At 28.9% G+C, this 27,788-nt stretch overlaps 1 protein-coding gene across 3 annotated transcripts in view; it reads right to left on the bottom strand.

Annotated features, from left to right (window-relative positions):
* Positions 1 to 3,280: 3,280 nt before the first annotated feature.
* nonC (serine/threonine-protein kinase Smg1) overlaps positions 3,281 to 27,788 on the bottom strand; it is a 184,001-nt gene continuing 159,493 nt past the window's right edge. For all 3 annotated transcript variants that reach the window (XM_087158370.1, XM_087158369.1, XM_087158371.1), the window contains 8 exons: positions 25,468 to 25,644; positions 23,112 to 23,315; positions 20,373 to 20,495; positions 19,318 to 19,416; positions 17,246 to 17,498; positions 12,491 to 12,625; positions 7,280 to 7,386; positions 3,281 to 3,496 (listed from right to left, as the gene is read on the bottom strand). In XM_087158370.1, coding sequence (XP_087014496.1) covers positions 3,419 to 3,496; positions 7,280 to 7,386; positions 12,491 to 12,625; positions 17,246 to 17,498; positions 19,318 to 19,416; positions 20,373 to 20,495; positions 23,112 to 23,315; positions 25,468 to 25,644 — 1,176 coding nt within the window. In that variant the 3' untranslated portion in view covers positions 3,281 to 3,418. The remainder of the gene's footprint in view (positions 3,497 to 7,279; positions 7,387 to 12,490; positions 12,626 to 17,245; positions 17,499 to 19,317; positions 19,417 to 20,372; positions 20,496 to 23,111; positions 23,316 to 25,467; positions 25,645 to 27,788) is intronic.

A 27,788-nucleotide genomic window follows, 5' to 3' on the forward strand; every position in this document is an offset into this window, starting at 1 on the left:
GCTTACTTATTATTATTTTTTTAACCTATTACGACCTTTAAAGCAGACGAAAATCACTTGTAAACAGATGGCATTTCAAATCACTATTTCCACTATGAAAAATCTGAGCTTTTAGATATTAAAAAAAAAAAAAAAAAAAAACGAAAACATTTGCAGCCTTGGAAAATTTTATATAATATTTCTTGCAATTTAAAACTTTTACGCTTATGATTTTACAAACAGGGCTTTATATTAACCTCCTGAACAACTTATAGATTTAAATTATTAACAAACAATTCAAAAAATAAATTTTTTTTTTCAGCCTCCTTATTTTTAAAAAAACAGTGAAACCTCTAGGGAGCGACCGTTCCTCAGTAAAAGGGCCGTTTTTAAAGGTTACCCCCATTGCAGGAAGCGTAGGCAAATTATTCAACAAAAAATAAGCACCTTTTAAGCACTCAAAAAATATTTTTAAGCACAAAATATCATAATTAGGCAGGGTTGTAAAGGTTGGACAGGGTTTTTGACAATTGACCGTTTTATCTTGTTTTAACCGTCATGTCAAAAAAAAAAAAAAACTCATGGCACTGTATAAAATTTTGAATCATGTAAAACGAATGGCATTTTCATACGCTACGGACTGACAATACGCCGAAATAGATTGGGGTTGAATTGTGAAAACGTTGAATAGAACAATGTAAACTGTATCGTTTTGCATTATTCGAAGTGAAAATCAACATAGTAAAGGAAAAATCTCATTTTGAAAAAGGGAAAATTAAGCACTTTTTAAAAATACCCAATGAAAAAAGCACCTTTAAAAAAAACTACGCACCCTGCATTGGCTTCAAGATGTTATCAAGAACACGGTTTTCGGCAAACTATTTTAATTTTAGTCCGTGTGATTTTCTTGGTGCGGAAATGCCACTTCTGTCGGCTATCACTAATCCAGGTATAAAATTTAGCGTTTATAAAAATGATCTCAACAGATATAATTATAGCATAAAAATTAGTTAGTTTTAAAAGGTGAGAAGAGGTTTGTCTATTTGAGATGCTTTTTTAATTTTAACTTCTTGTTTTTTAAAAAACTTTTTTTTTTCTAAAATTTAACTTTCAACTCTAAAAAGTAATTCATAGATAACATAGTCTTTAGTGCACTCTGACTACAACTCTCCATATAAGAACCTCAAGCAAATATTTTGAATAAATTTTAATCTACTTATTTGTTTTGATATTTTTTTGTGTTTCTTTCTTTTCTTTTTTGGTCTTTTCCACATTTGGTGCAGATGTTGCTGGGAGAGGGTGTCTTCCAAAAGTTGCCACTGGAGGTTTCACTGTACCGTTTAAAATTCTTTTGTTGCATAATTTTAGATATCTATTATAGTTTTGAAGTTATTTACTGTTACAAGGATATCTAGTTTTATTCCTTTCCTGCTCACGCATATCTTTTGTTAGTCTTAAAATTTAACATAAATGACGTTTTTACGCATGGGAGGATAAATTAAATTTTGCAGTTCATTTATAAAAACATCTTTGAAAATAATTATTTAAAAAACTTTCAATTGATCCAACTGTTCACAATTAGAGCAGATAATATAACTATTACATACATATATATCACATTACTTATAAAGAAATACATACATGACAATAGAGAAAGAATTTATTTACATGAAAATAGGGTTCATTTCTTCCCTTTTCATTGTGATTCATATAAACTTAGCAATTTATGCTTTTTGAATCATGAATTAAATTAACTCAAACTTTAAAAGATATCTAATAACACTTTTTTCAAGATAAATTATTTTAAATGAAAGAAAAAGATTAATTATTACTATAAACTATCTCAAAAAAAATAATTATCAAATCCAATGATGAAAAAATACATTCATTAAAATTTTTAAACTTTTTTGTTATCATTTTCATTCATTGATTGAAAACTTATGTTTTTACAAAATACATAGAGAGGATTTATTTCTTCAAATGCATATTTCTACAGTAAATATTTTACTGAATATAACACATATAAAATATTTCACAATTAAAGGGCAAACAAAAGAAAAAAAACAAATGGACAACCTAAATTTTTTTTCTTCTTCTTCATACCAAATCTTCGTTAATTAGTGAGAAAAAAAATGACTAAAACTTTACATAGGTTGGACGGTTTTAAAACGCTGCATATTATTTGCTTAGAATCATATTATAGTCACAGACAGAATGACATCATAAAAATTACTTTCTCTTATGAAAATAAAAGTACCCACCATTAGTAAATAATAAAAAACACATTAATTTGTCAATAGAAAAGTTCCACCATGTATTTCCCAGCTTACAAAGTAATCTGTAATAAATATTCTTAAAAATACATAGAAAGTATTAAAGGCTAAAATACATTGTTTTCATACATTATGCCAATAAAATTGTATCTGTTTGCTTGCATTTAAATTATTATTTTTAATATGTAGAAAAAAATGATTCAATAAAAATACTATTATTAATTCTAAAATTTTGAATATAGAATTTTTCAGTTCAAGAATATTGATAAAAAGAAAGTTGTTTTCATTTCACAACTAATTATCTCTAATTTTAGTTTAGAAATATAAATTATTCAGTAAACCTATTATTTTCATTCCTTTCAAAGCAATGAATAACAGTTATGCTTCATTTTATTTGATAATTATTTCACACTATTAAAACTTAAAAAATAGAAAAAAAATTCTAATTTCTTAGGGATATTTTACAAAATAATTCAAAACAAAAATAGTTTTAAAATTTCATTCATGCACATATTTTTAAAATTTGTAATGGATCGCTAATTTATTTCTAAACATTTATTTTAGAACCACACATTTAATAATAGCATAAATGCAATACAATTTAAACATGCCAAAAATTCAGTCAAACAAGTAACATATAAAACAAAATACAATAATGGAAAAATCAAATATTTATTTATATTAATGCAAAAATTTAAAGAATATTTTTTTTAAAAAGTATTTCCTTAGGTAAATTTTTGGCAAAGCACCTTCGAATCCATTAAAAATTATTTTAATATATAATTATTAAAATATATATTTTGGAATGTCTCTTAAGTGGTGGAAAATATATGGCAAGTACAACTAACAAAATGAGTATTAATAATAATAAAGAGATTGCCTTTTATAAAGATGTTGTCACGATGATGCAAAAATTCTCACGAGATATCTGCTCTGCGACCAGCTTCTCTGTGGTGGTCTGTTGTTGTTGTTCCCGAGGATGTATCTTGCCAGCGGCGTATGGGGGGCGGCGAAAAGCCCTACGGTGTGAGATGAGGGGATTGTGGCGAGACAATGACAATAACAAGCACGCCAATCTCATCCACATTGAATTAAGAGATAGAAGCGACTTCTACTCAAGATATTTGAATGAAACCTCTCACAGGAGGTATTTTGACCAATTATCATCACACCCAGGGAGTCCAGCCTTCATAGAGCACAGCTAGATTTTCCATATTGGTCGCTTCCTTAATAACAAAATCAATCTAAAAAAGAAAACAAATAATTCAATACATACCAGAAATTTGATGGTTTTTAATAGATAGAATTTATTTAATTAAAAGATTTCACTTTTTCTCTTTGCATTAACCCTTTCACGGTTAAGGAAACGGACAGTTTTCGTTTACTTAATTAGCAAAGTATTACAAGTAAACAGTAGTCGAAAGTGGCAGCTGTTTTCTCCCGCCGTTCTTCCGAAAATGTCACCCTTCTATGGCGATGCCGTAGATAGCTCACACGCTTGAAATTTTTTTTAAAGTATTTGTAGTACATAAATAACAGTTTTTATGTACTGTAAAATAATTAATAAATGATAATTATTAAATAGTAAATTATAAATGATTATAATCAATTATATAAATAATAATAGTTAATTATAAATATAAAAAATATTAAATTGAATAACCATCACATAATTATCTAACTTACGCTTTTGAGATATTTTACTTTACAAACACCCTAAAAAACGCATAAAAAGTGCAAGGTAAAAAAAAAAAAAATTCCCCCTTCATTATTAAAAGAAATTCTTGGAATCCGTACTGCCTTCTGTAGACAGTAAAACTAACTACATTTCGGGAGTAGGATTCGTTTGTAACATAATCAATGCAGAATAATAATGGGGAACGAGCTCAGCTCGTCAGCGCGCACTGGAGAAAAATTTCCCTATGCGAGTAGTGCTCGTTTTTAACCATTTTGGTCGAAATCTTGCTCGCGAGCGGAACTCATTTGCGTGCATTAGGAAGCCCGATTCAATTGGGAGCCAAACTCGTTCATAACCATCAAAGGGTCAATAGAAGTAATTTGTTTCTAAAAATTGTCTTTTTTGGTGGGCTGCTAGATAGGGTCTAATACCATTTATTAGAGATCACTCTAAAGAAAATGATTCATTTCCCTCACTTGTTTGTCAGTGGTTCCCTTTGTTATGAGCAACCGACATATGTGCACATTATATATTTATCAGTGGTCAGAAAAGCATTTTTTTTTTTTTTTTAGCTACAATAACTCTCAAAATGCAGTAACAATTTCACTACTTTAAGGACTAAAATTTTTTAGGATAACTTACATATGTTTAAAATTGTTTTCATTAAAAAATTGGATAAGAAAGATAATATTTATAAATGTTTAAATGAGCCAGTTTATTATTCTGAAACATTTAACCTTTTTATGCTTCTCTTGACGGCATATATTTAAGAAATCTACAAACTAAGCAACTATTTTATTTCCTCTAAGAAATTAAAAAATATGTCTTGAAATTACATCAATATTTCAGGAGTGTGCAAGTGAAAGTGGGACCAAAGTGATAAATTATTATTTAATGTTTAAATATTTAATTATGTGTGATTTGTATATACGTAATTTTTCCTGACACTCAGTCACAGGGGCACTACGTCCAATGTACCCAATACATTCAAAAAATTAGTTGTGTTAGAACCTTGTTTTTTACTAGCACACACACTAAATTGAGATTACAGTAGTTTCACTATTTGAAGTGCACTACTTTTAACCAGGGTTTGAGATTCTTTTGATTTTTATCCAAATACACTGTAAGAACTTTGATTTATGACTAAAAAAACTATAAATGTTTAATAAAAATTAAATTAATATTAAAACTATATTATAAGAATATTTTAGAAGCTCTAACTACCTAAAACAATTTTTCATTATAACACATAGCTTTGAATGCATAGCAACCATTTTGAAACAAATGCATGATTGAAATTTAAAGACTAGATGAAGTAGAGAATTTAAAGAATGCCTTAACAATTAAAACAAAGTTTCAATTACCAAACCATAATTTTAATTTGAAATTGTGATTTTTTTTCCTTCTTCTTTTGAGTTTTAAAATGACAAAATAAATGTAACAGATTGTGCAGCAATTTATTTAAAATAAATTTTAAAACTAAGAAAAGAAATAATAAAAGTATCAAGAATTTAAAACACTGTTTTTTAACATTTTAAATCAATCATTTTCTCGCATTTTTCTGTATGTTATTGACTTGTTTGCCATTCTTATAATAGTAATAACCGTTTTGAAACTAGAAGATTCCTGTCTCTAGCGTTCACAAATTCTACTATGTCATGATTATACATTGAGAGTTTGTATTCAGAAAATTTTTCTTTCTATTTACAAGCAGGTCTCATTGCAGAATTAGATTGATGTATGAAGTCTTTTAAGGTATATTACAGTGAGGATTATCTTCAATTAATGAAGGGTTTTAGATACCAAAGTGGTGTTGTCTTTTAAATGTGTTGCAGTGGGTAAAAATATGTATAACAGTTCCGTGCACTTTGTCTAAAAGGTGAGTTATATGTCTGAGACTTATATGCAAAGTGTTTAAAAGCTGATGTTTTAAATTGTCTATATTCCCACAGTTTGTTTCACTTTCAACAATTTTGCCAGTGTGAGTTGAGAGTATTGTAAATAATTTTTTTTAAAAATCAGAATAGGCCAGTGGATCATTAGACTGTGTGAAAATTTTTTGCTGTTTAGTTTCCTGTTATGTTAGTTCCAACATTGTTCCAATTGAGTTATATTTGCTGGAAGAAAAGGAGGATTAATACAGGGTGTGTAGCCAAATTATTCAACAAAAAATAAGCACTTTTCGAGCACTCAAAAAATATTTTTAAGCATTTTAAGTTTTTGACAATCTACGGTTTTATTCCGTTTTAAACGTCATGTCAAAAAAAAAAAAACTTTTGGCATGCTTTTGACAATTGTCAAAAATCACGAAATTTTGAATCATGTATAACGAATGGCGTTTTTTATACGCTACGGACTGATAGTACGTCGAAATAGATTGGGGTAGAATTAATTGCGAAAACGTTGAAAAGAACAATGTGAACTGTGTCTTTTTGCATAATTGGAAGCGAAAATCAACATGGTAAAGGAAAAATCTCATTTTGAAAAGGGAAAAACTAAGTATTTTTTAAAAACACTCAATGAAAAAAACACCTTTAAGGGCTTTAAAAAAAGGAAAGTCGAAAATAAGCAGCTTCAAGTACTTTTTAAAAACGCTACGCACTCTGTAATAGTATTTTTTGTTCTTCCAACAATTTTGAAAAATTTTAGAACAGTTTTCATTGCGAAGAAAAAGGTTTTTTGCAATTTCTTTTAAATCTGTGATATTATTATCATTTATAGTTACAAGTGGAAACCCCATTCTTTGACTTTGAATGAACGCATGAATCAGCAGATATTCTATCATAAAAAATTTTCTTTTTTAAATTTCTTCAACAAATACGGAGAAATTTGAGAATATACAATTAAACAGGAGATAGTGGTAAAATACAGGAGTTTTCGTTAAAAAACAGGAGACTTGGCATCATTTACATTTATGTGATATTTTTAAACATCTAACTTCTGAGGGTAAAAAACTACCTTTTTTTGTAACTTTGGTTGCAATTTTTATCTTGATGTTCGTTTACCTATTATCCAGAAAAATTATTGCTTCCTAGTATGTTTAATTATATCCTATATAGGTGTCAATTTGTAATTATATATCTTAATTACATGTTTGGCAGTTAGTGAACATAATATTTTGATAAAATTGGTGGCAACTAAAAAGGTTAGGAACCACTGCTATAGAGTTAAATGTCAAAACATTTTGAGAATAAGTTTTCAACTGCACACAAGTCTTTCTTTTAATAATCCTTAAATTGGAACAGCTATAATGAATGATTTCTGAGTTAAGGATGAAAAATCAAAAATAATGCATTCGAATTTTAATATAGAGATAAAATTACAGAGAGAGGGAGAGAGACATTCGTACCTGTTCAGAAATATTTGACTTTTTCATAGGATCAGGATCTTTTCCATCTAGCTTTAGTTTCACACGTTTCCAAACATTTGTTGCATAAGTGTTACGTTCTTGTACAGCTACAATAAATGAAAGTTTATCAATTAAAAGGATTTATGAATGTACTTAAGAGTAATATCAATAAAAGAGATAAACACAACTGTTGAACTGAACCGTGCTTTTAATTAATTTAAATTATTGAGGTAGGACTGCCTTTATGTTGCTATTCACTTAAAACAAATTGGTGGTTAAAAAAAGAACTTACCTTCAATTAATTATCATTATTATAATAATGATTTTCACTACCATACATTGATTTACTATCCTTTATTTTATCTTTCAACTCTACCAGTGTCATTATTTCGATTTTCAAGACTTGTTAGAAGTTTTGTCTTGTGTTAGAAGAAGATCTGTAGTATTGCACTCAAATTTATGTTTGCTCTTCAGAGGCAGATTATTTAGATGCAAATATGTGCCCTTACTTAATTTGTTCAACAACTTTTTTATTTGATTTGTCAATTATTAGATATTCTAACAAAAAAGGCAATTATTGTTATATTAATTTTACTGATTATTTCAAGATCGGTCATTTTTCACATAATAAGATTGTTGTTCAGCATGATACATCAAAGTTTATTTTAAATTAAATAAACATGAATGAAAATAAATATTTTATTTAGCAATGTAAATAAAATATTCGAATTAAAGAAGAAATTTTATGCGGTTTTAACATGATGCATTACAGCTCAAAGCTATAATTCAACAAAACATCAGAAAAAACAGTACTCGTAGATACTGTTACTGTATATACACTGTATTAAAAAATGTGGAGATTTTCAAACCTATGTAGTAAATACTGAAACAGAAAGCGGAATTACTTAGATTGATGATGAAACTGTTAGAAATTAAGGGAATCAAAACTGATTAATAAAATACATGATTTTAAAATCCTACCAATAACTCATGGAAGAAGATGAAGGAAAAAAAAAATCCCTTTGATTTGAGATGAAATCGGTACAAATAGAACGCACATTTAAATGCCCAATTCAAGTATTCATTAATGCATATTAAAAGATTTAGGACTTTCAAAACCATGAGAGAAAAGTTAAGTGCCAAAAAAATTATAAAAAAAAGCACAGATTTATGATAAAATGGACATCAACAAAATGCATTAAAAGGGATAACTTAAATTCAAAATTCACGCATTGTAATTATGGGATGGTTAAAACTAAGGAAATTTGTAGGGTTTAAAAACTACATTAAATTAGAATTGTAGAGAGAATAATTATGAAGCAAATGAAGCTCTCTTCATGATATTGTTACATAAAAATCAAAAATTTATTCTTTTTGCCAAAGCAACAAAAGTAGCTTATTTAGCTTTCAGTAAATCTTGCTCAGTTAATACTGCATCGTAGCAGCATTGCTGTGAGGCAAAATAAGTATGCAGGGGCCGGTACAGACATTTTGTGAAAGATCCTGTTTTTGTAAAATTGTGAAAAATTTACTCATAATTTGTGAATATGAAATAAGCGTTAAGTCACCTTCTTTCAACCAGGGTCCTGCTTTTGTGAATTTGTGCAAATAGGGTCCTGTTATTCTAAAAATTCCTAAAACCTTTTCAAGAAGCTTTTAAATTGTAAATAGATACAAGATTCTGCTATACAATTGCTGCTACTAAATTAGAGATGCAACATGCAAATAGTTGGTATTTAGCCTATACTGTTCAACACAGAATATTCATTTCGGATGAATAATGTAGAAACAAAATCATTCACATTTTTAATAATTTCAATTGACAGATTTTAAATAACACAACTTAGTTATGTATCACTTTTAATGTGTAATGCATTAAGTAAATTTAAACAATTTTTAAATTCATACTATTTTATTTAAAAAGTTGCCAGAAATTAATGTTTATTTACATAATATTACATTAATTAATTTTATGAATAAATATAAATTGATCAATTATTTATTTACAAACAAAAAAAAATCATTTAATATTAATAAGAATGTGCACATGTTTGTAAATATAGAAATATTTTCTTAGAATACCACATTTGGAATTTAAACTTGGAAAACTTAGTTCATTTCGAACCGTCTCCCCCCTCCCCTGGGAAGGGTTTATTCGATTAACAAAACAATAATGAAGATAAACAAATTTGTGAAGGGTCCGTTTTTATGAAAACATATTTTGTGAAGGCTATAAATGAGCAACACTTCCGGCATCTTCTAAGGCGAAGAACAAAAGTTCAGTGCCTGCTGTTATTAAAAAAAACAAAATTTGTGAAGGATCCGTTTATTTTACGAATCTAGACAAAATATGCTAAATAGGTTAATAAGTTCTCTCTGTATTACATGATTCACACAGTGAGATTGTAAAAAGAAAAGGTAGAGTTGAGTTAGTTTATCTTAAAAAATATTCTTCAATCATATGAAAGTTCCTGAATTCTCTTCCTGAGAAAAAAAGTTTCTTTTAAGGGTCTGCCCATTGATAGCTACCTCATACTTGAGAGCCTTTGCTGTTTCGTAGGTTACACAGTTCTTCACCGAACTTTAAAAGCTCTTCAAATATTAGTCTATCAAAAAAACTTTCTACACTTCGTAGCATGTTTAGCAGCTAGATGGATTAGAATTCTTTTTCTTCATAACACATTGTCAGGGAACACTATCAATTTCACCTGTACCATCCAACTTTGGGGTTGTCTTAATTTTACTGCAAGTATCATCAAAGAATGTTACTACAAGAGGAAAAAGTTGGTCACCAGACGAATTGCTGCCATCAGTCACTAAAGTAAACTCATAAGAGCCACATTCATCATGGCATACAAGTTGTTTTGCATAGTCAGCAACAGATAAAGGCAATCGTGCTGGATTAAAAAATTCACAAAGAGAGTTTCTGCTTTTATTACATTCTGGTTTTAATTTGTAGATCCTGAAAACATGTCTTTAATGCTTTTGCTGGAGGAGGAATCGGCACCATTTGGTTCAATATCCCTCCACACGCGTAAGCAAACAGTAATCTCGCGAGCAATCGTATTTGCAAATGCTGCAATAAACATTGTAAGATCACTTAGTGGAATGAGTAAATACAGTTCATTCTACTTAATATTCTTTCAGGTACATTTGTTAATGTTTTTTGGAAGACATGATCCTATCTCCAATCAGTAACTAAAACTGGCGTCGGACACACGAAAAAGTAAACTCCGTATGCTTGTAAGAAACTATTCAAGAGAGAAGAAGAAACACACACTGCAGCTTCAATGGTGACGCCATTCGAACAGTTCTAGCTCAGCAGGTTGAGTGACATCAGCACTATACACAACGGCCAGAGCGTGGAGCAGAGAAACACCTGATGTGAAAGGGATATGACGCCATAGACAGAAAAATATAAAAATTAGAAGCCTGTTTATCTTTCCGGGGTAAAATCAATGTCTTTGCAGAGTGCCCGGAGTACACTGGAATTTCTGGAGATCCTCCAGAAATTCCGGGGTAGTTACCTGGTATGTTTTTGGCAGATGTATGCACAGGTTTCAAAACCTCAAGGTCATAATATACCATGAATTTGAACATTTGAGTAATCACTTTTTGATCGATCCAATTACCAACAATTCCATGTAGTCTTTTGGTAGTTATAATTAGATTTCCCATGGTTTTCAAAATCTGTATGTTATGGTACAATATTATTTTGTTTGAGCCACTTACTCTGTTATTGACATATATCCACATAGCTTAATTTGCAAATAACTTTTTGATGAACTCAATTTTGCCGTGGCCTTAAAATTGAATTATTAACATTTATTGTTACAGATTTCCATATGGTTTTCAAAATTTCGTTTTTTGATATAATACTGTTACAATGAGTGAATTTGAATAATTACTTTATGACAAACTTTAATAGAGAAGATTTTATTTCGAGTCAGCAAATTTTCCAAAATACATAAGTTGTACACATTTTGAAACTGATCCATGATTTTTTTTTTTTTTTGCGGTCGTATTCATTTTACGTTAAATAAAAAATACATCATTTTTATTCTCTGCCTCGTCATTGCAAAATACCGATTCTGTGATACACAAAATTTATGCTCATATAACAGTTGAAATAATAAGAAAGCAGAAAAAAAAACAGAGGATTCTCCCTAGCTACAAAATTAATCAAACAAATTTCCAAGGGATATTTTGTTAATCTAAATGTTCTCCCTAGAGACTTTATTTTTAAGGATGCCCTGAACGTACATTTCATACACTGGTATACATCTCCTTTAATTTTAATGAAACAGTGAAAAACGAAACTGTTTCAATTCTTAAGGGCACAGCAACAGATTGTTCCCCCACTGAGTGTTAAAAAGTTTTTAAAATAGTTGAAAAGCGGAATTAAAATATTTGGGTTTTAAGTAAAATGCTATGTTGAAGTATAAATTCTACTTAGACTTTCACTTATAAACTTTGCTCACTTATCTGATTCTAAAGTGTTTGGCACTTAATTTTTTCAAGTCTCAACTTTTCTTACACTAGCGTGCAACAGTTTTTGCTCAACATGTGAAAGGCATTTTAAACCTTTCTATGCGTTTTTTTTTGCAACGAAAATTTATTATTCTGTTAGAATTTTAAATTTCCGTCTTATTTAGTCAAGCCAACAGACACATATACATATATATATTACACTTGATTTCAGAATTTTTACTTTATTTGCAATTTAATGTAATCTTCCTTGCATTAACTTTAAATCTTTGCACTCAGTTCAGTTGAATATTTCTTTTTTTTCTTCATATAATTCAAGTCAATTCTTCAAAAATAAATGTCAATAATAAATTAAAGTTAAAATCACGATTTCCGTAAATAAATATGCAAAACTTATGCTTATTTGTTAAAATTGCATCTTTCAATTGTATTTTCATCCAATTCTTAGATGTAAAAGAAATCGCTTCATGAAAAACAAATATCCGACTGATATGAAAATTTAATTTGATTTAAAGTGACTTTCAAAGCGCTAACTTTGCTTTCTGACTGATACGCATATTGCTTTTAGATTGATACGCATATAATGTTTAGGAATCAAATTATACATTATTTATTACATTTCCATTCAACCATTTATAATATTCAGTTTGACCCAAGACTTCTGCACGCGAGTGTAGGTGCGGTCAAAATATCTGGAGAAATATTTCAGATATACACAATTACCTTTTCCCGTTCTTGGATCTCTTTTAACTTGTTTTTTAGGTGTTCCAACTCTTGGTGTTTTAGTGCGCATAGGTGAATAGCAAGAAAGTGTTTCATTTGTTGGAGACAACATATTCTTTGAAACCACAATTCTTTCTATAAAGAGAAAAACAAATATTTAGAATATGTTCATGGTGATAAAGATAAAATTTTTCAGTTATACGCTCATTGCAGGATTTCATTGAAGCAAAAACTAAAGCAGATTTTGCTTAAAAATTGACGTTTTTGTACTATTTCAAAATCTTGTAGGCATAATAGTAAGTTAACAATTACATCCAGTAGGGGACATAATATTACATCACACTAAATAAAATTTCCTTTGAGATTCATTCAATAAATTTTTTTTACAAGATAATTATTTTTATTTCACCAAGAACTTCCCTAAAGTTGAAATTGCCTTTATTTGAAGTAAATAGTTAACTATTTATTGAATAGACATATCAAATAACAATAGAAAATGGAATGTAGGAACTTCTAAGATTGCAATCAATATTTACACAATTAAAAGAAAAAAAGATTCCTATTTCTAGGAAAATTCCTTGTTTCAAATGTCACTGTGGAGAGTGTCTCATAAGAAGAGACGAGTTTGGCAATGCCAATCTACCACAGTGTGAAATCCATAGCTGGGGTCTGTCTAGGTTTTTCTGAGAGGTACCTATTTTGTGAGAATTTAGACATAATATGTGAAAATTAAAAATTATACATTAAAAAACTAACACAAAAATATGGTAAAAATTGTATCGTTTTTTTTAAGGGATACAAAAATAAAATTTTAAGAAAAAGTATTTTGTGAAACTACCGTTTTTCACAAAGTTGAATTTGTGAAGGTACCGGAAAATGTTAGTAAATTTGTCCTGAACAGACCACTGCATAGGCATACTTAGTTCAAAATATAAGCTTGATAACGGCCAAAAAATAGATTTCTATTGCAGAGCGTTTTTCCTAATGTTGAATTTGTGAAGGTACCGCTAAATGGTAGTAAATTTGTCCTGGACAGACCCCATGCATAGGCAGTTTGAAATATAAGCTTGATAACGGCCAAAAGATAGATTTCTATTGCTGATCTATGGGAAAATTCTTGGTTTCCAATGTCACAGCAGAAAATAAAAGAGCAGAGTCTAGGAAGGGGGCGGAGAATGGAGGTTTCAACCTCGCTATCGAAATTTACTCGAACACGAGATACATAAAATTACTTACAGTTCTAAACATACCTCTCATAAAGGCCAAATTTTGAGTTCTTGCCACACAAGAGTTAAACAAGGAAATTAGTCATTAGCCTCTGCAAACGAACTGAAGTGAGGAAACCCCACTCACTTCCAAACTGACTCGCTTGAAGAGAGGTGACTCAAACTGAATTATCTTATTTTTAATCATCTGGTATTTTATTATGCATAAAATTTTCTTAAACTTAAGCTTTTATTCTTTATTTCCCATAATTTATTAGATTCATAATTTAATTCCTTTTTACTCATTAAATTTAATATAGCATGTGACTCTTAACTTCAAAGCACACACGGGCTATACATTCTATAATTTTTTAACTATTTGTTTGGTCATCTCGTTATTAGTCTCATTCAATTTTTGTTCTTTTCAGAAAACATCCTATTCTCCCCACAAAATTGCCTCCATTTTCCTTGAAAGAGGATAAATATATTGTCTCAGGTCTGCATAATACTCCCTTTTATAATTAAAGATTTAATTAATTAAAAAAAATTACAGAAAGGGTAATATTGTTGAATACTTGCTTTGAAATATTGGATTATTCAAAAAACAACTATAGTTTCAGTTACATGTTTGTAATATAAATTAAAAAGTATTAAAATAAATGTTTTATAAAAAGTGTTTATTTCTGAATGCTGTTTTTCAAAAGCTTTTTATGTTTCTTTCCTCTATTTCCTTTACTATGATTACGTTAATAGAAAAAAAAAATAATTGCATAATAATTATTTAATTAATTTTTTTCTTATAATCATAACATAGGGTAAACTAACCAGTGAAGGAACACTTAAGCTCCGCTTGCCTTTTAAAAAATCATATCAATTTCACAATTCGTAATTTTAGTTAAATGACAGTGTCAACATATTTGTTACTAATTGCAAATTATGTAAAACAATTGTAGAGAACTTACATAATTATTGTTTTAAAGTTTTGGAGGTTCAAATAACAAGTAGTAAGAAGACCAAGTGAAGGAACAGCTCTTACCAGTGAATGAACACTCAGTAAAGGAACACTTAATTTTGGTTATTTATTAATGCTCTTTATGAGTTTATAAGCCATACAAATATTTAAAAACAAGCCTATTCTTTAAATTATAACATATAAATACTTGGAAAATGTTAACTTTTTTTTAAATCATGAATTGAAAATTAAAGTGTCAACACATTAACACATACTGTTCATTCACTGGGAAATCTATGCCCAGTAAAGGAACATGCCTGTTCCCTCACTGGTTAGAAGTTGTTTTTCGTATTTTTAACATACTTTTGATGCGGAACATCACTAAAGGTACAAGAAAATCACAGTTTATCTTATATTTTCATTAACTTAGAAAAAAAAAACAGTAAAGGAACACTTGTTCCGTCACTGGTTTTTTATCGTATGGTGATCCAGTGAATAAACACCCCCTTATTTCAGTACTTTATTATGCTATGATGCTTAAAAAAAATAAAACGTAACTTCAATAACTATATTTTGAATTCTCCTTTTCACAGTGAGAAAAAAAAAACTATTACACACAATTAATTCCACTTCAAACATGTAAATACAAACACTCACCTTATAATTTTTTCAAAGAAACAAGGTGTTGCAGAGATTATAATAAATTAAATTTTTTCTCCAGAGAAGTCTATTTGACCAGGTAATCTAAAACATTGCTAGATGACTTCCTATTGTTTGGCAGTAAGCTATTGTTACCAATCAATCTAAAGAAAAACTTTCAAATTCTTATTTTTAATCAATATATATGAAATGTTTCTTCACTGGGTAGTGTTCCTTCACTGGTTGGTTTACCCTATATGTATTCAAATCAAAACTTAAAAGCAATTGCTGATGCTAAAGTTCACTTTTTTAATTATAGTATATTTACTTTATTTAATCATTGTATATTTATTAATTTGGTTATCGAAAATAAATTTGTTTAATTTTCTTAAACAGTTATATGTTTCGAATGACTACTTTTGTAAAATTTAGTGTCTCTTTATTTTTTATAATAGTTACTTTGTTATAAATATAACAAAGTGATGATTATAAGAACAGAGAGATCAAAATTATAAAATAAAATTTGAAATCTAATCCGGCGTTAGCCTTTACACTTTATACAGGGTGCTTTTTGAATAGATTAAAAAAAAAAATTCTCTATGAAGCAATTTTATACAAACATTTTAAGTTATCTTCCGCATTATGTCTCTTAAAAACGATCCCCCATTACTATAGAGATGACGATAGACGAAGAGGGATCATTTGAATGCTGTGAACGTTTTCCCGTAATAAAAAAGGAAAACATTGCATGTGAATAAAATGGAGAGATTCTTCATTGACTTTGCTTCTCTTGTGAGGGATGTTATAGGAAGTCGTTTAGAAATTTTTTAAAAAATGAGTAGTTTGACCAAATATTAAAAATTCCATTTACAATGGGGATGTTTGAATCCCCTCCTTTAGATACGATCTTGAACTCTTAGATGGTTCCATATTATCTGACGTCGATCGCAAGCTAGCAGCATTGTGTCAGAAAAGTTTTTTTAAAAAAAAAAACCCTGAATTTTCTTTGAAACACCTAGAACTACTTTTCGCATTATAAATTTCAGACTTTCAGTTCATCCGTGGCAATTGATTAATTCTTGTCGAAAGTAGCCATCACTTCATTTCTTTTTGGCTTCTGTGTTTTCAAAGTTAATTTTTATACAAAACTGGCCAAAACAATACTTCTCTTGTCAGTTTGTATTACCATTTTTCATATATATACACATGTATTTTATTTGGCACAGGTGTGGGACCCCTGATTCCGAGTGCATTTTTATGATAAAGTAATGTGAGTGGTCACATTAAAGTGCAATTTAATCATAAACAAATATCATATTTGCAAGCTTTAAAAGCATATTACTCAGTTAAAATAAAAAGTCTAGCAAGTCTAATAATTTTTGAGAAAATAAGTATATATAATACATTTTCTCTAATTTTCAATAATCGTCATTAGTTTAAAAAAGTTTCTTAAAAGTTAAAAACTGGAAGTTACGGGTGTAACACAATGATATGTCTGTAATAACTGATTTAAATTTCTTAAGGTTTCTAAAAATTAGAGTAAGAGTTAATGGCACAAAGACTTATTTACACTACAGATTCGCTTAATTCTGCAAATAAGTAGAATAATCACATGCCTGAAGGGAAAAATAATTCCAAAAAGCTAGCACGATGATAGCCAGAATGTATTTCTTATATGAAATAAAAGTAGGCCTCAACATATTTTCTGTAAATACTGACAAGAATAATCCTTTAGTTTTCCATTTCAGTATAGAAAGTCTAGTTAAAATTTTTTTTTTAAAAATTTACATTAAAAGAAGCACTTCATTTCACAGTTGGGAAATCAGTGTGATGATGCTGATCAACGGAAAGTTCAGCAATTCTAATTTAATTTCATGTTTGAGAACAAAAACTTGTAAGAAAGGTAATGAATTTTTTTGAAGAAAAATGAATAGGTTTCATGTTAGTGTAGAGACATACCCATTTGTCCATGCTTCCTATCTCCTATTGGACCAGCCAAATCAATCAACTGGTTGTATATCTCAGCTGCATTCACAGTTAGGATGGGAATTTCCTCTTCAACAGAGCAAGAAAGAAGATCCAAATCTTGAGAGTCACCGAGAAGGCTGCTCACAATGGATGAAATACGTTCAGAGAACTCCTTGTATAGGGCCATGTAACCATGAATTTCTCCTTCACACTTGAACTCCGCACCAAGTATTTGCTCTTCATTCTAAACAACAAGTCTTATGTCAATTCCTCAGCGTGTGAAAAAACATATTTCATCAAAGAATAACAATTTTGTAACCCCTATCATTATGAAGTCTTTCTAATTCCTGTTCTCTCTCTCTCTCAAAAAAAAAAAAAAAAAAAAGAACTATTGAAAAGAAAATTACGAGAGAAAATATTTAAGCAATGATAAGTGTAATTTAAATAAAAAATATTCACTGATGAATTAATTATTCTAATTGTTGTTGTCTCTCTAAAAAAGTCCTGCAGTGGACTGATCGCCAATACAGGGTTCCCAGCAGATCACCGAAGTCAAGCATCACTGGCTGTGGTCAGTGCGTGGGTGGGTGACCACTCGGATCAGACTGCGTAGGGAATGAGGGTGTGCGGCATTGGTCCTCGTTAAACTGTTCTACGGTAAAGTGGATCAAAATTGTGATGTGTGTGTGTGAACAGAGGATCAAAATTGTGATGGCATGTCTCCGGATCAACATCAAGGATGTTTTCCAGACGGTCGCCAATAGCTCATTTTGCAGCTCTAGTGCGACGTAAATTAACTACCACAACTCTCTAAAAAAAGAAAACGAATTTTTGAAAAGAAAATTATGAGAGAAAAATATTTTAGCAATGATTAGTGTTATTTAAATAAAAAATATTTACCGATGAAATTTATTTTATTTACACATTTTCATAATTATATATATATTTTAACTAATAGTGATATACATTTTCGCTAATAGTGAATAGAAGATAGTATTACACTGATAAATATTATACAGTATTCCACAAATAAAATTATTGCTTTTAACGTAAGGTCAATGGATCATGCTCTGTTGATTCGGGAAAATTACGATTTACAAAATGTATGTTACAAAGAATTATTAATTTATTTGGCTAGATAGGGTCAAATACCAGGTTTTGTATTTGTCTAAAGAAAATTTTTTATTATGCAAAAAATAATTTTTAGATAATAAAAAAGGATTTCAAATGTACAACTAAATAAAATTATCTCTTTATATTCTGTTTTGGGGCATTCAACTGAATGTTTGCACAAAAACTATATAACTTAGAAACAAAAGGTGTGCAGAAAAATATACAAAATTAACGTTTAATTTAAATTGCGTCATGCCATATTTATTTTTACTATCCATTTGTTTGAAAATTATTGAAATTTTAACTGCCTTTTTTTTTTAGATAAGTTCACTTTGCTTTGCAGCACAAAATCCACCAGAAACTTGATATTACAAAGGTATGTATATAATGATAGAATTCAACAAATATTGACTATTAATGTTGCATTCTGTAGTCCGCTGAAATGCAATGACGGAGTTATAATTTGTAATGTATAAAAAGTAATTCCTATTAGTCGACTTAATACAACTTTTGTTTCGAAATTAAAATTTGTTTGAAAGTAACAGCAAATTTCAATTCTTTTTCCTGATTTTTTTCTACCTTTTTCCTCACAAGATCTTTCTTGAGTAAATGTTGATAAAAATTAGCAAAAATTAAATAAATAAATAAAATAAAAAACAGAGAGAGAGAGAGATTATGATTATGCGTTGCCAGATATAAATCTTAGCATTTATAATGAAATGTTAAAAAAAAAAACTAAATAAAAGCAATAAGAATTATTCCCTTATTGAATTGTTATAAGTTTTGATAACCTGTAAAATTACTTTCCATTTATTTCTTATTATTGAGTAACACATTCTGAGTTCTATAGGTTTAACTTTTATTAAGTTCCAGCTTAAAACTTCAGGGGAAAAAAGACTTTAGGACTAAATATTAAAAAAAAAATAAAAGAGGTATATATTATTACTTACTTTGGCAAGATTTCTTAAAATATGCCTCACTTCAGACATTAATTTATGATGTACAGAGATAAGGTCATGAACTACAGTGACTTGTTGATGCAAGGATTCCTAAAGGAAAAAAAACAATTTCTCTATCAGTTGATGACAGCTTTTTAATCAAAGCTTTGATACTTATTCATTCGAAAACAGCTAAATTAGAGTCTATGATATTATAGCTTTCCAACACAAATGGTTCAATTGTTATTTAATTGCTACACTGAATAAAGTCTTAATGTTTGCTCAAGCTCAACACCCTCATTAATTGGAATTAACATTTATACACTAACTAAAGATTTAATAAGCGTTAAAAATACTTGTATTGAAATAAATTTAAAACTAAATGGGTATGATTTTATAGTAAAAACATATTATTTGACATACAGGTGAGGTAAAATTATAACTTGTATGTTTCATGCCACTTTGATCATTTATTCATTGTTTTATTTTGAACAATCACAGAAATCCCGTTAACTTTTAACATAGCGTTTATAATTAAATTACTCCAAATGAAGAATATCACACCTTTAGAGTAACTAATTAAAGAATTTGTACAATATTGGAATTTAAAAATAGCTTGAATATGAAACAAGATATTAGAGTTTAAAAAAATATGTGAATATGAATAGCGATATTGAATTTTAAAATCGTGCGGATATGAATTGCAATATTGGATTTTAAAACCGCAAAAATATAAGTTGTAATATTGAATTTTAATACTTCTTTTAATTGTCTGAAAAAGTTTAAGTTATTACTTATAATTATCAAAAAAAAAAAAAAAAAATTCTTCTCAGAAATAAAAATTAAAAAACATTGATTTTTTAAATGAATTCTTTAATCTATTTTCAAACAACAAAATCAGTTAATTTTTAAAATTTTTTTTTTACAATTTATAATTATTCACAATAAAAGCATTATTCACGCTAAGAGCATTATTCACAATAAAATGAATAGATTTTTAATGCCAATTGTTTCAGAAAATTTGTATACTCATTGGTTGGAGTTTATATATGTTATGAAGTATTTACCCAGCAAGCAGCTGCAACAGACTTTTGTTGCTCTAGTTTTTCACGACATGTTGTGAGTGAGAGAGAGACTTTTTTGATGACAGAAGTCAACCAATCTGTTGTAACACCTTCTTTATCCAGAGGCTATAAAAGGAGAGACATGTCACATTTTGCAAAACATAATATCAGTTAATTAGGGTGCATAGCAAAATCTTTCAACAAAAAATAAGCACCCAGTTAATAAATAAGCAGTGTTAGGGAAATGTAATAAAAAAAAAAACTATATACATTAGCAAAATGCAAACCAATGTTCAAAGACTTTATGTGATCATGATAAAATAACTACAGTGTAACGTCCCATTTCCGAAATGGTCGATTTCCCGGATGCTTTTTAACGATCAAAATAAACCAACATCTCTTCATCTTCCTCTGTCTTGAAAAAAAAGAAGAGGTATTTTAACACAGATTTTTCCTTTTCTAGCTTCTAGTGATTTATGCATTGAACCCATAAATCACCAAAAAGGGGAAGAGAAGATCTACCAAGACCATCGAGTGACCGTTAGTGATGCTCCTTCCCTGGAATGCAAGAAAAGAGGGAGATTTGTTTTTTTAAAGAGCGCAACTGAGCCCCTTCCCCCTTTCTTTCCAATGCAGCTGACTAGTAAAAGAGGCATTTCATGGAACCGTTTTATTAGTGTTAGGGAAAAAAGAAATACTGTGGAAAAGGGTAAACTCTTCAAACGTTAATGAGGAGGGGGAGTCAAAATGAAAAATTTGAATAGGTCTAAAACAGTAGTTTCCATCTGGCGGCCCGTGAAGCCTTTTTTCGTGGCCCACAAATCAAAATATATTAGTTGTCATTTTTTTGAGGACAATTTTGGTAGAAAATCTTTATGGGTTTTAAATACTTTTACGTTTTATATCTTAACAATTTGATATCTGTTGCATATTAATTGTTTAATACATAGGAGCACATTAAAGTTATTGTAGCCAGAATTTTTTAATATGCAATTAAATATTTTTAAAAATCTACTTCTTATTTTAATTTGTAATTCAATACTTTTGTTTTGTTTAACTTGATAAAAATGTGAGAGTAATATTTAATGTTCCTTCAAACATAAAAGAGTCCTATATAAAATTTCGATGAAGTTGCGGCCCGCCATTTGACCGGTGCTTTTAATTGCGGCCCCTGGCCTCATGCAAGTTGAAAACCCCTGGTCTAAAAGGATACACGTCCTTGAGAAGCATTGATTCTTTCCCTGACAATGCAATATTTAGGAGGCGGTAAAAAAAGGGGGAACATTCTTTCTTTAGCATTGACATGAAAAAGATTTCAATGAACTGAAATATGAACAGCAAATTTGATTCTACTGAAATATGAATTAGATTAACGAAAGTTCCTTTATTCCAAACCAAGAATGAAGCCTGAAATTGAGAATATCTTGAAAAATGCAGCAGAGTTGCGCATGATACAGAGGGGTCCCATACTGTATGGGACCCCTAATCCGGCATCCCGAAATTCGGCACTTAATCCGACCTAATTTTTTTTTCTTTCTAAAGAAATTTTTATTGATACGAGAAAAAAAAAGTTATATTCTCTTTTTATTTGGAATTTTTTCTCTTGAAGTAAGTAACTATATTTTATCCTTTAAAAAGAAAAAAAAGCATGGAAAAAAATAAATCTGTGTCAAACAAAATGTCTGTTCCTAAAGCAGTTTAAAATAAAGTTAAATTGAAAAATAAAAACATCTGCATTTTCAACGTACAAAATAAAGAAATGCAAGTTGGGAGAAACTGATCAATAAATCTTGACAGCTGTGCAAGAGCTTTACTGGTTTGTCCCCATATTTCCCTCTCCGGTTTGACCATAAATTGTCCACACCCTGTTGAGATTGAAACTACCATGTGGTGTACAAAATGAATGCTACCCCTTTTGCTTTTTTTTATTCAATTTATCTACCTTTTTTTTGTTATTAACTGTTACTTTTTTTTTAAATCCTTCTTAGTTGTTTGCTTCTTTTTTGTAGTTATTCATTGTTAGCTTTCTTTCTTTTTTTTAGCGAGGTGAGTGCCTTTTGTTAAAATAAAATGTAAAGAAAAAATGAGAGCAATGATCTTACACGGAAGAAAAAACGATTATTTCTTTTTCGGAGGATTCGAATTATTTAATCTTGAATTATTTCTTCTTTGGATTATTTCTCCTTGATTATATTATATAGATTATTATTTTTATTAATGAAATTTCTTAAGATGGAACAGTTTTAAACTCACCCCATCATAATCTACAATCAGAACTTAGCTAAATTCATTGGTTTTTCTGAAATTAACAGCATATTTGAATTATCGTAATATATGGGGGCCATATTGGAATTTTCGGAAGAATTTCCGGATTTCGGGTTCTATACTGTAGTGCAATAATCATACCCAACCAACTCAGTAGACACACATGCGGACTTCAAGGTATTTCATCAAACTTGTAAAATGATTGGCACTTTCATATGCTATGGACCGACGGTACGCCGAAATAGATTGTGGTTGAATGAATCATGAAAACGTTGTGAATGTGAAAAGCATGCTATAGCATAATACAGCACGAAAATCGACGGACGAAAATTGACAAGTTAAAGATAATCTCATTTTCGAAAAGGGAAAATGAAGCACTTTTTAAAAACACCCAATGGGCTTTTAAAAAACGAAAATAAGCACCTTTAAGTACTTTTTAAAAATGCTATGCACCATGTAAATTATAATTCAACATACCTTCAATGATATAAGATGTTCTTCAATAACACTTATTTGGCTTTGGCAACTTTCTGACAATTCACATGTTTCTTTACACCTGTTGAGTAAAGTCATAAAGGAAGTATCCGATGACAATGCTTCAGTAGTTCTTGTTCTTAAAGCTTCAAAGTGAAGTATAGCATTACAAACATTCACTAATTCTCTAGACACTTGATTGGCTTTCTGTAAATAACAACTTAATTAAAATACACCAGAGACTTTTCGTAATCCCACAGCCTATTAAACAAAAAAATCAATCCTCTATAAATTTAATTTATTTATAAAACTATTTTTATTTCTAAAAATTACAAAATAATTTATTATTTTGAAACAGATAGAACAATAGATTAAGTATTTTCTAAAAACGTTATACAAAACTTTTTCTGCAACTCTTTTATTCTGGCAATCAGAAAATAATAATAATAATTTATGCATGCCAGTTAACATTGGGTCAAATGATATTCTAAAGGTAATATTAACATTTTAAATAATTAATAATTATAGTAAAAGACAATTTTAGAACAAAAAAAAAAAAAATGTGTTAAAGAAAAATTTACCTGTTATTAACCAGGGTTGCCACTCAAATCTGAAAAAAAAATTCCCTGTGTTTCCCCTGTACACATTATACACAATATATTAAGAGGAAACAACAATTATCGAGCTCTTGTGTGAGCTATATTGGGCTAACTATATATATTAGTTTTAATTGCTAGAAAAACAGCTGAACATACTTAAGTAATGCAATAGTGAATGAAATAGCTTCGTATAGCTGAAATATCATGGTTAAATATCCTATAGATTATGCTTTGAGTAGTCATCATTTTTTAAAAGACATAAGTAAGAAACAAAATTCCCTGTATTTTTCCAGTTTGTAAAGAAAAAATCCAAATTCCCTGCATTTTCCAGGTTTTCCCTGTTGAGTGGCAACCCTGTTAACAGGCAACTCAATAACAGGTAAATTTCTCTTTAACACCTTTTTTATAAAAAAATATTTACAGAAGCAATATTTTATTATAATCCAGTTGAAGGGAATAAATGATTGGTTTGTAACAATTAACAAGTTTTGAAACATTTTAGTGCAGGTGTTTATTCCAGACAATAAGCGGAGATAAATCTCCAGTTGACTATAGGCATTTAAATTTAAATTGTAAGTTAATTAAAGACCCTGCCTGTAACTGATATTCTATATTATCTTTAGTTTTTATAAAGTAAAAAATGGTTTATTGCATGTACAGGTTATAGTACATAGTGGTCAATATCAATTATGCCTTTATATTGGTCCTTTAACTTTTATGTGTATCAAAGGTATTGCTTCAGCAAATCTTATTAATTGGCCTCCTTCCTAAGGGCATCCCCTTTCAGTTTCAAACTAATAAAAAAACTGAATGAAACTGATTCAGAAACTAAATTTCCCAAAAAGCCTGATTTAAGTTATCAAAATTATCCTACCTAGTTTAGAGACAGTCCTACTTCAAAAATCTATATATGATAATCAATTTCATCGTGCGTCAAATAAAACATCCTAGAAGGAAGGAAATATATACCAGTTTTAAACTTGAAGTACTTGCAGTTGTAGAATGACTTTTCTCTAACATCCGGACTCTTACACCCAGTTCGTCAGAAACAATTTTCCAAAAAAAAAAAAAAAAAAAAGATTTAAAAAAAATTTAAATGTAAGAGTGCAAAGCCGCAACTGTACTTCAACAATGAAGCAGTAGATGAAGAGGTAGGGGTGTGGAGTGAATGAAAACTCGTAGCTGATAAGGAAATTTCAGTCATTCTTATCAGCTCTGTATAGATAACAAGGAATATAGAGAGGATTCCCCTCTATATTCTTCAATATAGAGGGGATTCTTCCGTAGATAAGACATGCTTTCTATATTCTTCCATAGATAAGACATGCAGGAGGAGGAATTCTTCGACCACCTTGTTTTTCCCCCTTGCGAAGAAAGAAAACTGGTTCCTTCTTAACCTTGAAGCATAGGAGGTGGGGTCAAGTTCTTTCATAGCCCAACAAAAAAAAAGGATTAGTATCAGCTGGTACAGTCTAGTCTAGAAGCATCTGTTTCAGTTATAAGTTGAAATTCAGCTCTCGTTTTAAGCCTATATTTTTTAGTTTTAATTGCTATTATGTTATCTAACCGATCGATTACGGGGGGAAATGACGAAAGTTTGATTTTTAATGTATCTTATTTATTATTTAAAGTGTATATTTATGTTAAGTTGTTAAAATTGACGTCGGAAGTCTACACATGCGCGTTTAATCGCGAAAAAGTATTTATTTTTAAATGCTTATCAAGAATAGAAACAACATTATAGAGAATGAATGGCATACCGTGACAGAAGTAGTCTTATTAGCAATAGCACTCTCAAACTCTTCCTGTATGGTACTCAGAGAAGGATTTGCTCCAGCAGCCCATTTTAATCTTTGTTCAATTCCTCCAATCAGATTCAAATAACGTTCTTCAGCACTACTCACAATACAATCTAAGGCAACTAAAGTGCTCACAGTCTAAAGAGAAACAATATTTTCAGTTCAATTAACAAAGAAAACTAAGTCTGAATACTCTAATAAAGTTTTGATTTACTGCCACACACATCTACAGTAAAAATTGACAATGTAAAACTCTAATAATAGCTTCAATAAATTTACTTTTCCATCATTTACTTTACATTCAATCAAGAAACATAAATTTCGGTCATTTGACCGGCTATGGTAGAAATAGGTATTTACTAAATGTTGGTATGTTTAGTGTTAAATGAAATCCTCCCGACTCTTTTTTGAGTTACACTGGCAAGTTAGAAAGGCTTCACATTAAAAAAAAAAAAAAAAAGGGTTTCATGTATTCTGCCATCGATCATACTAAAAAAAATAAATTTTTTCCTTAACTTTTCCACATAGATTTGCATAAAATTCCAGAGATTTTGGTTAATAAAAATGCAAATTAGAAATATAAAACGAAATCGCAACTTTAAGAAAGCATTTTAAATTACTTTTACTAAAAAAAACCAAAAAAAACAGGTGATTTAAATTATACCAACTCTGATTAGGAATAATAAATAGTCAGAGCTAGAAACATAACTGAATGGCAAAATAAGATTAAAGGAATTTACAGGGCAGTATTCTTTTTTTTTTTCTTTCCTTTAGAAGAAAAAAAAAAGAAAACATTTTTTTTTTTATAAGTACAAATCTGTTGCACGAAAAAAATATTAATCTGCGTATAATCAAAGTTAAATTGTATTTAATCAATGTAAAAACATTTCAGGAACAAAAATGCAATTAACATTTAAAAACAAATACATTAGCATTAGTTATGGTACTTAACTAAGCAATACCAATTTAAAAAGAAAATAATAAAAAAAAAATTTATAGCACAAATTATTATATAATCCATCCTAAAAAGAAACTAACAAATATATAAAACAATTCAGATTTAATTAAAATTAAATATTTATTAAAATAGAATAAATAACGAAAAATAATGCTTCTTTTTATCAACAGACAAGCAAAAAAATAAACCATAAAAATGCAATTATTATAATCCTTAGCTATAAATTCAATTATATTAAAAGATGAAACAAAGGTGTAAGAAAATGAAAAATAAAGAGAGAAATTAAGCAATAAAATAAAACAACTTTTCAAGAAAATCATCCTAAAATAATAATAAAAAATATACATTAATCTGTATATAATTAAAATTAAATGGTATTTAATCAACTGACAAATGTTTTTTAGAGTAGAAAGAAAAGAAATGGAAACAAAAAATTGCAATATGTTAAGATTTTCTGCTTAAAAAAAAAAGAAACATAAAGATGGATAAATAGATAGAAAAAAATATGTAAATTGAGATGGTAAAACTGTGAAATTAATAAAAAAGAAATGAAAAAAAAAAAACATTTATTTTAATGTGATAAATACCAAATCAACACAAACAGAATCTAACAAATATAGAAGTTAATTGAGGTTAAGCCAAATTTTAATATACTAAATAAAACCAAAAATAATATAAAATAAAATCAAAGATTAAAAAATTGCAATATACTTTGTACCTCATAAGTAATTATATTTCATGCTCTTCTATTTCATAACTAAAAGCTGTATACTGCTTTTAGTTAGAAAGCTTGCATTAATAAAAAATCTTCTGCTTTTATTTTTAGAATATTTTCAGACTATTTTTAACAAAAACAGATGTAATTCCAGATGATACAATTTCCAAGGAATTTATTTAATTAAAAAATATTACTTTTTTTAATAGATATCAAATAAATGTAAAGGAATGGAAAACGGAATAGTGAAATTCCCCAATTTGAAAGGGGGACAAATTCTTCGACAATCTCCGGTTTTGGGTAAAATTACGTCCCCCCCGACTTTCATTTCGATTCTCGTTTTTTGTTGTTGACAATTTCGGTTTCGTCCGATATTCCGTACAAAATCGGATTTTTACAGTCAGAGTTTAGTTGTTAGAGTTCTGAATAGTATACAATAAAGTAAATAAGAAAGATGATAAAAAAATTATATTTTTACTTTTATCTTTAATAAAACTTTTTAACTTAATATATAAATATGCTTCAATGTAGCATATTGTTTATTCATAATTAATCAAGGCGCATAGCCAAATTTTTAAGCAAAAAATAAGCACCTTTTAGGTATTTTTT

This window comes from Parasteatoda tepidariorum, chromosome 2 (genome assembly GCF_982258835.1).
Source record: "Parasteatoda tepidariorum strain Cologne lab strain chromosome 2, Ptep-v5.0, whole genome shotgun sequence".
NCBI lineage: Eukaryota > Metazoa > Arthropoda > Arachnida > Araneae > Theridiidae > Parasteatoda > Parasteatoda tepidariorum.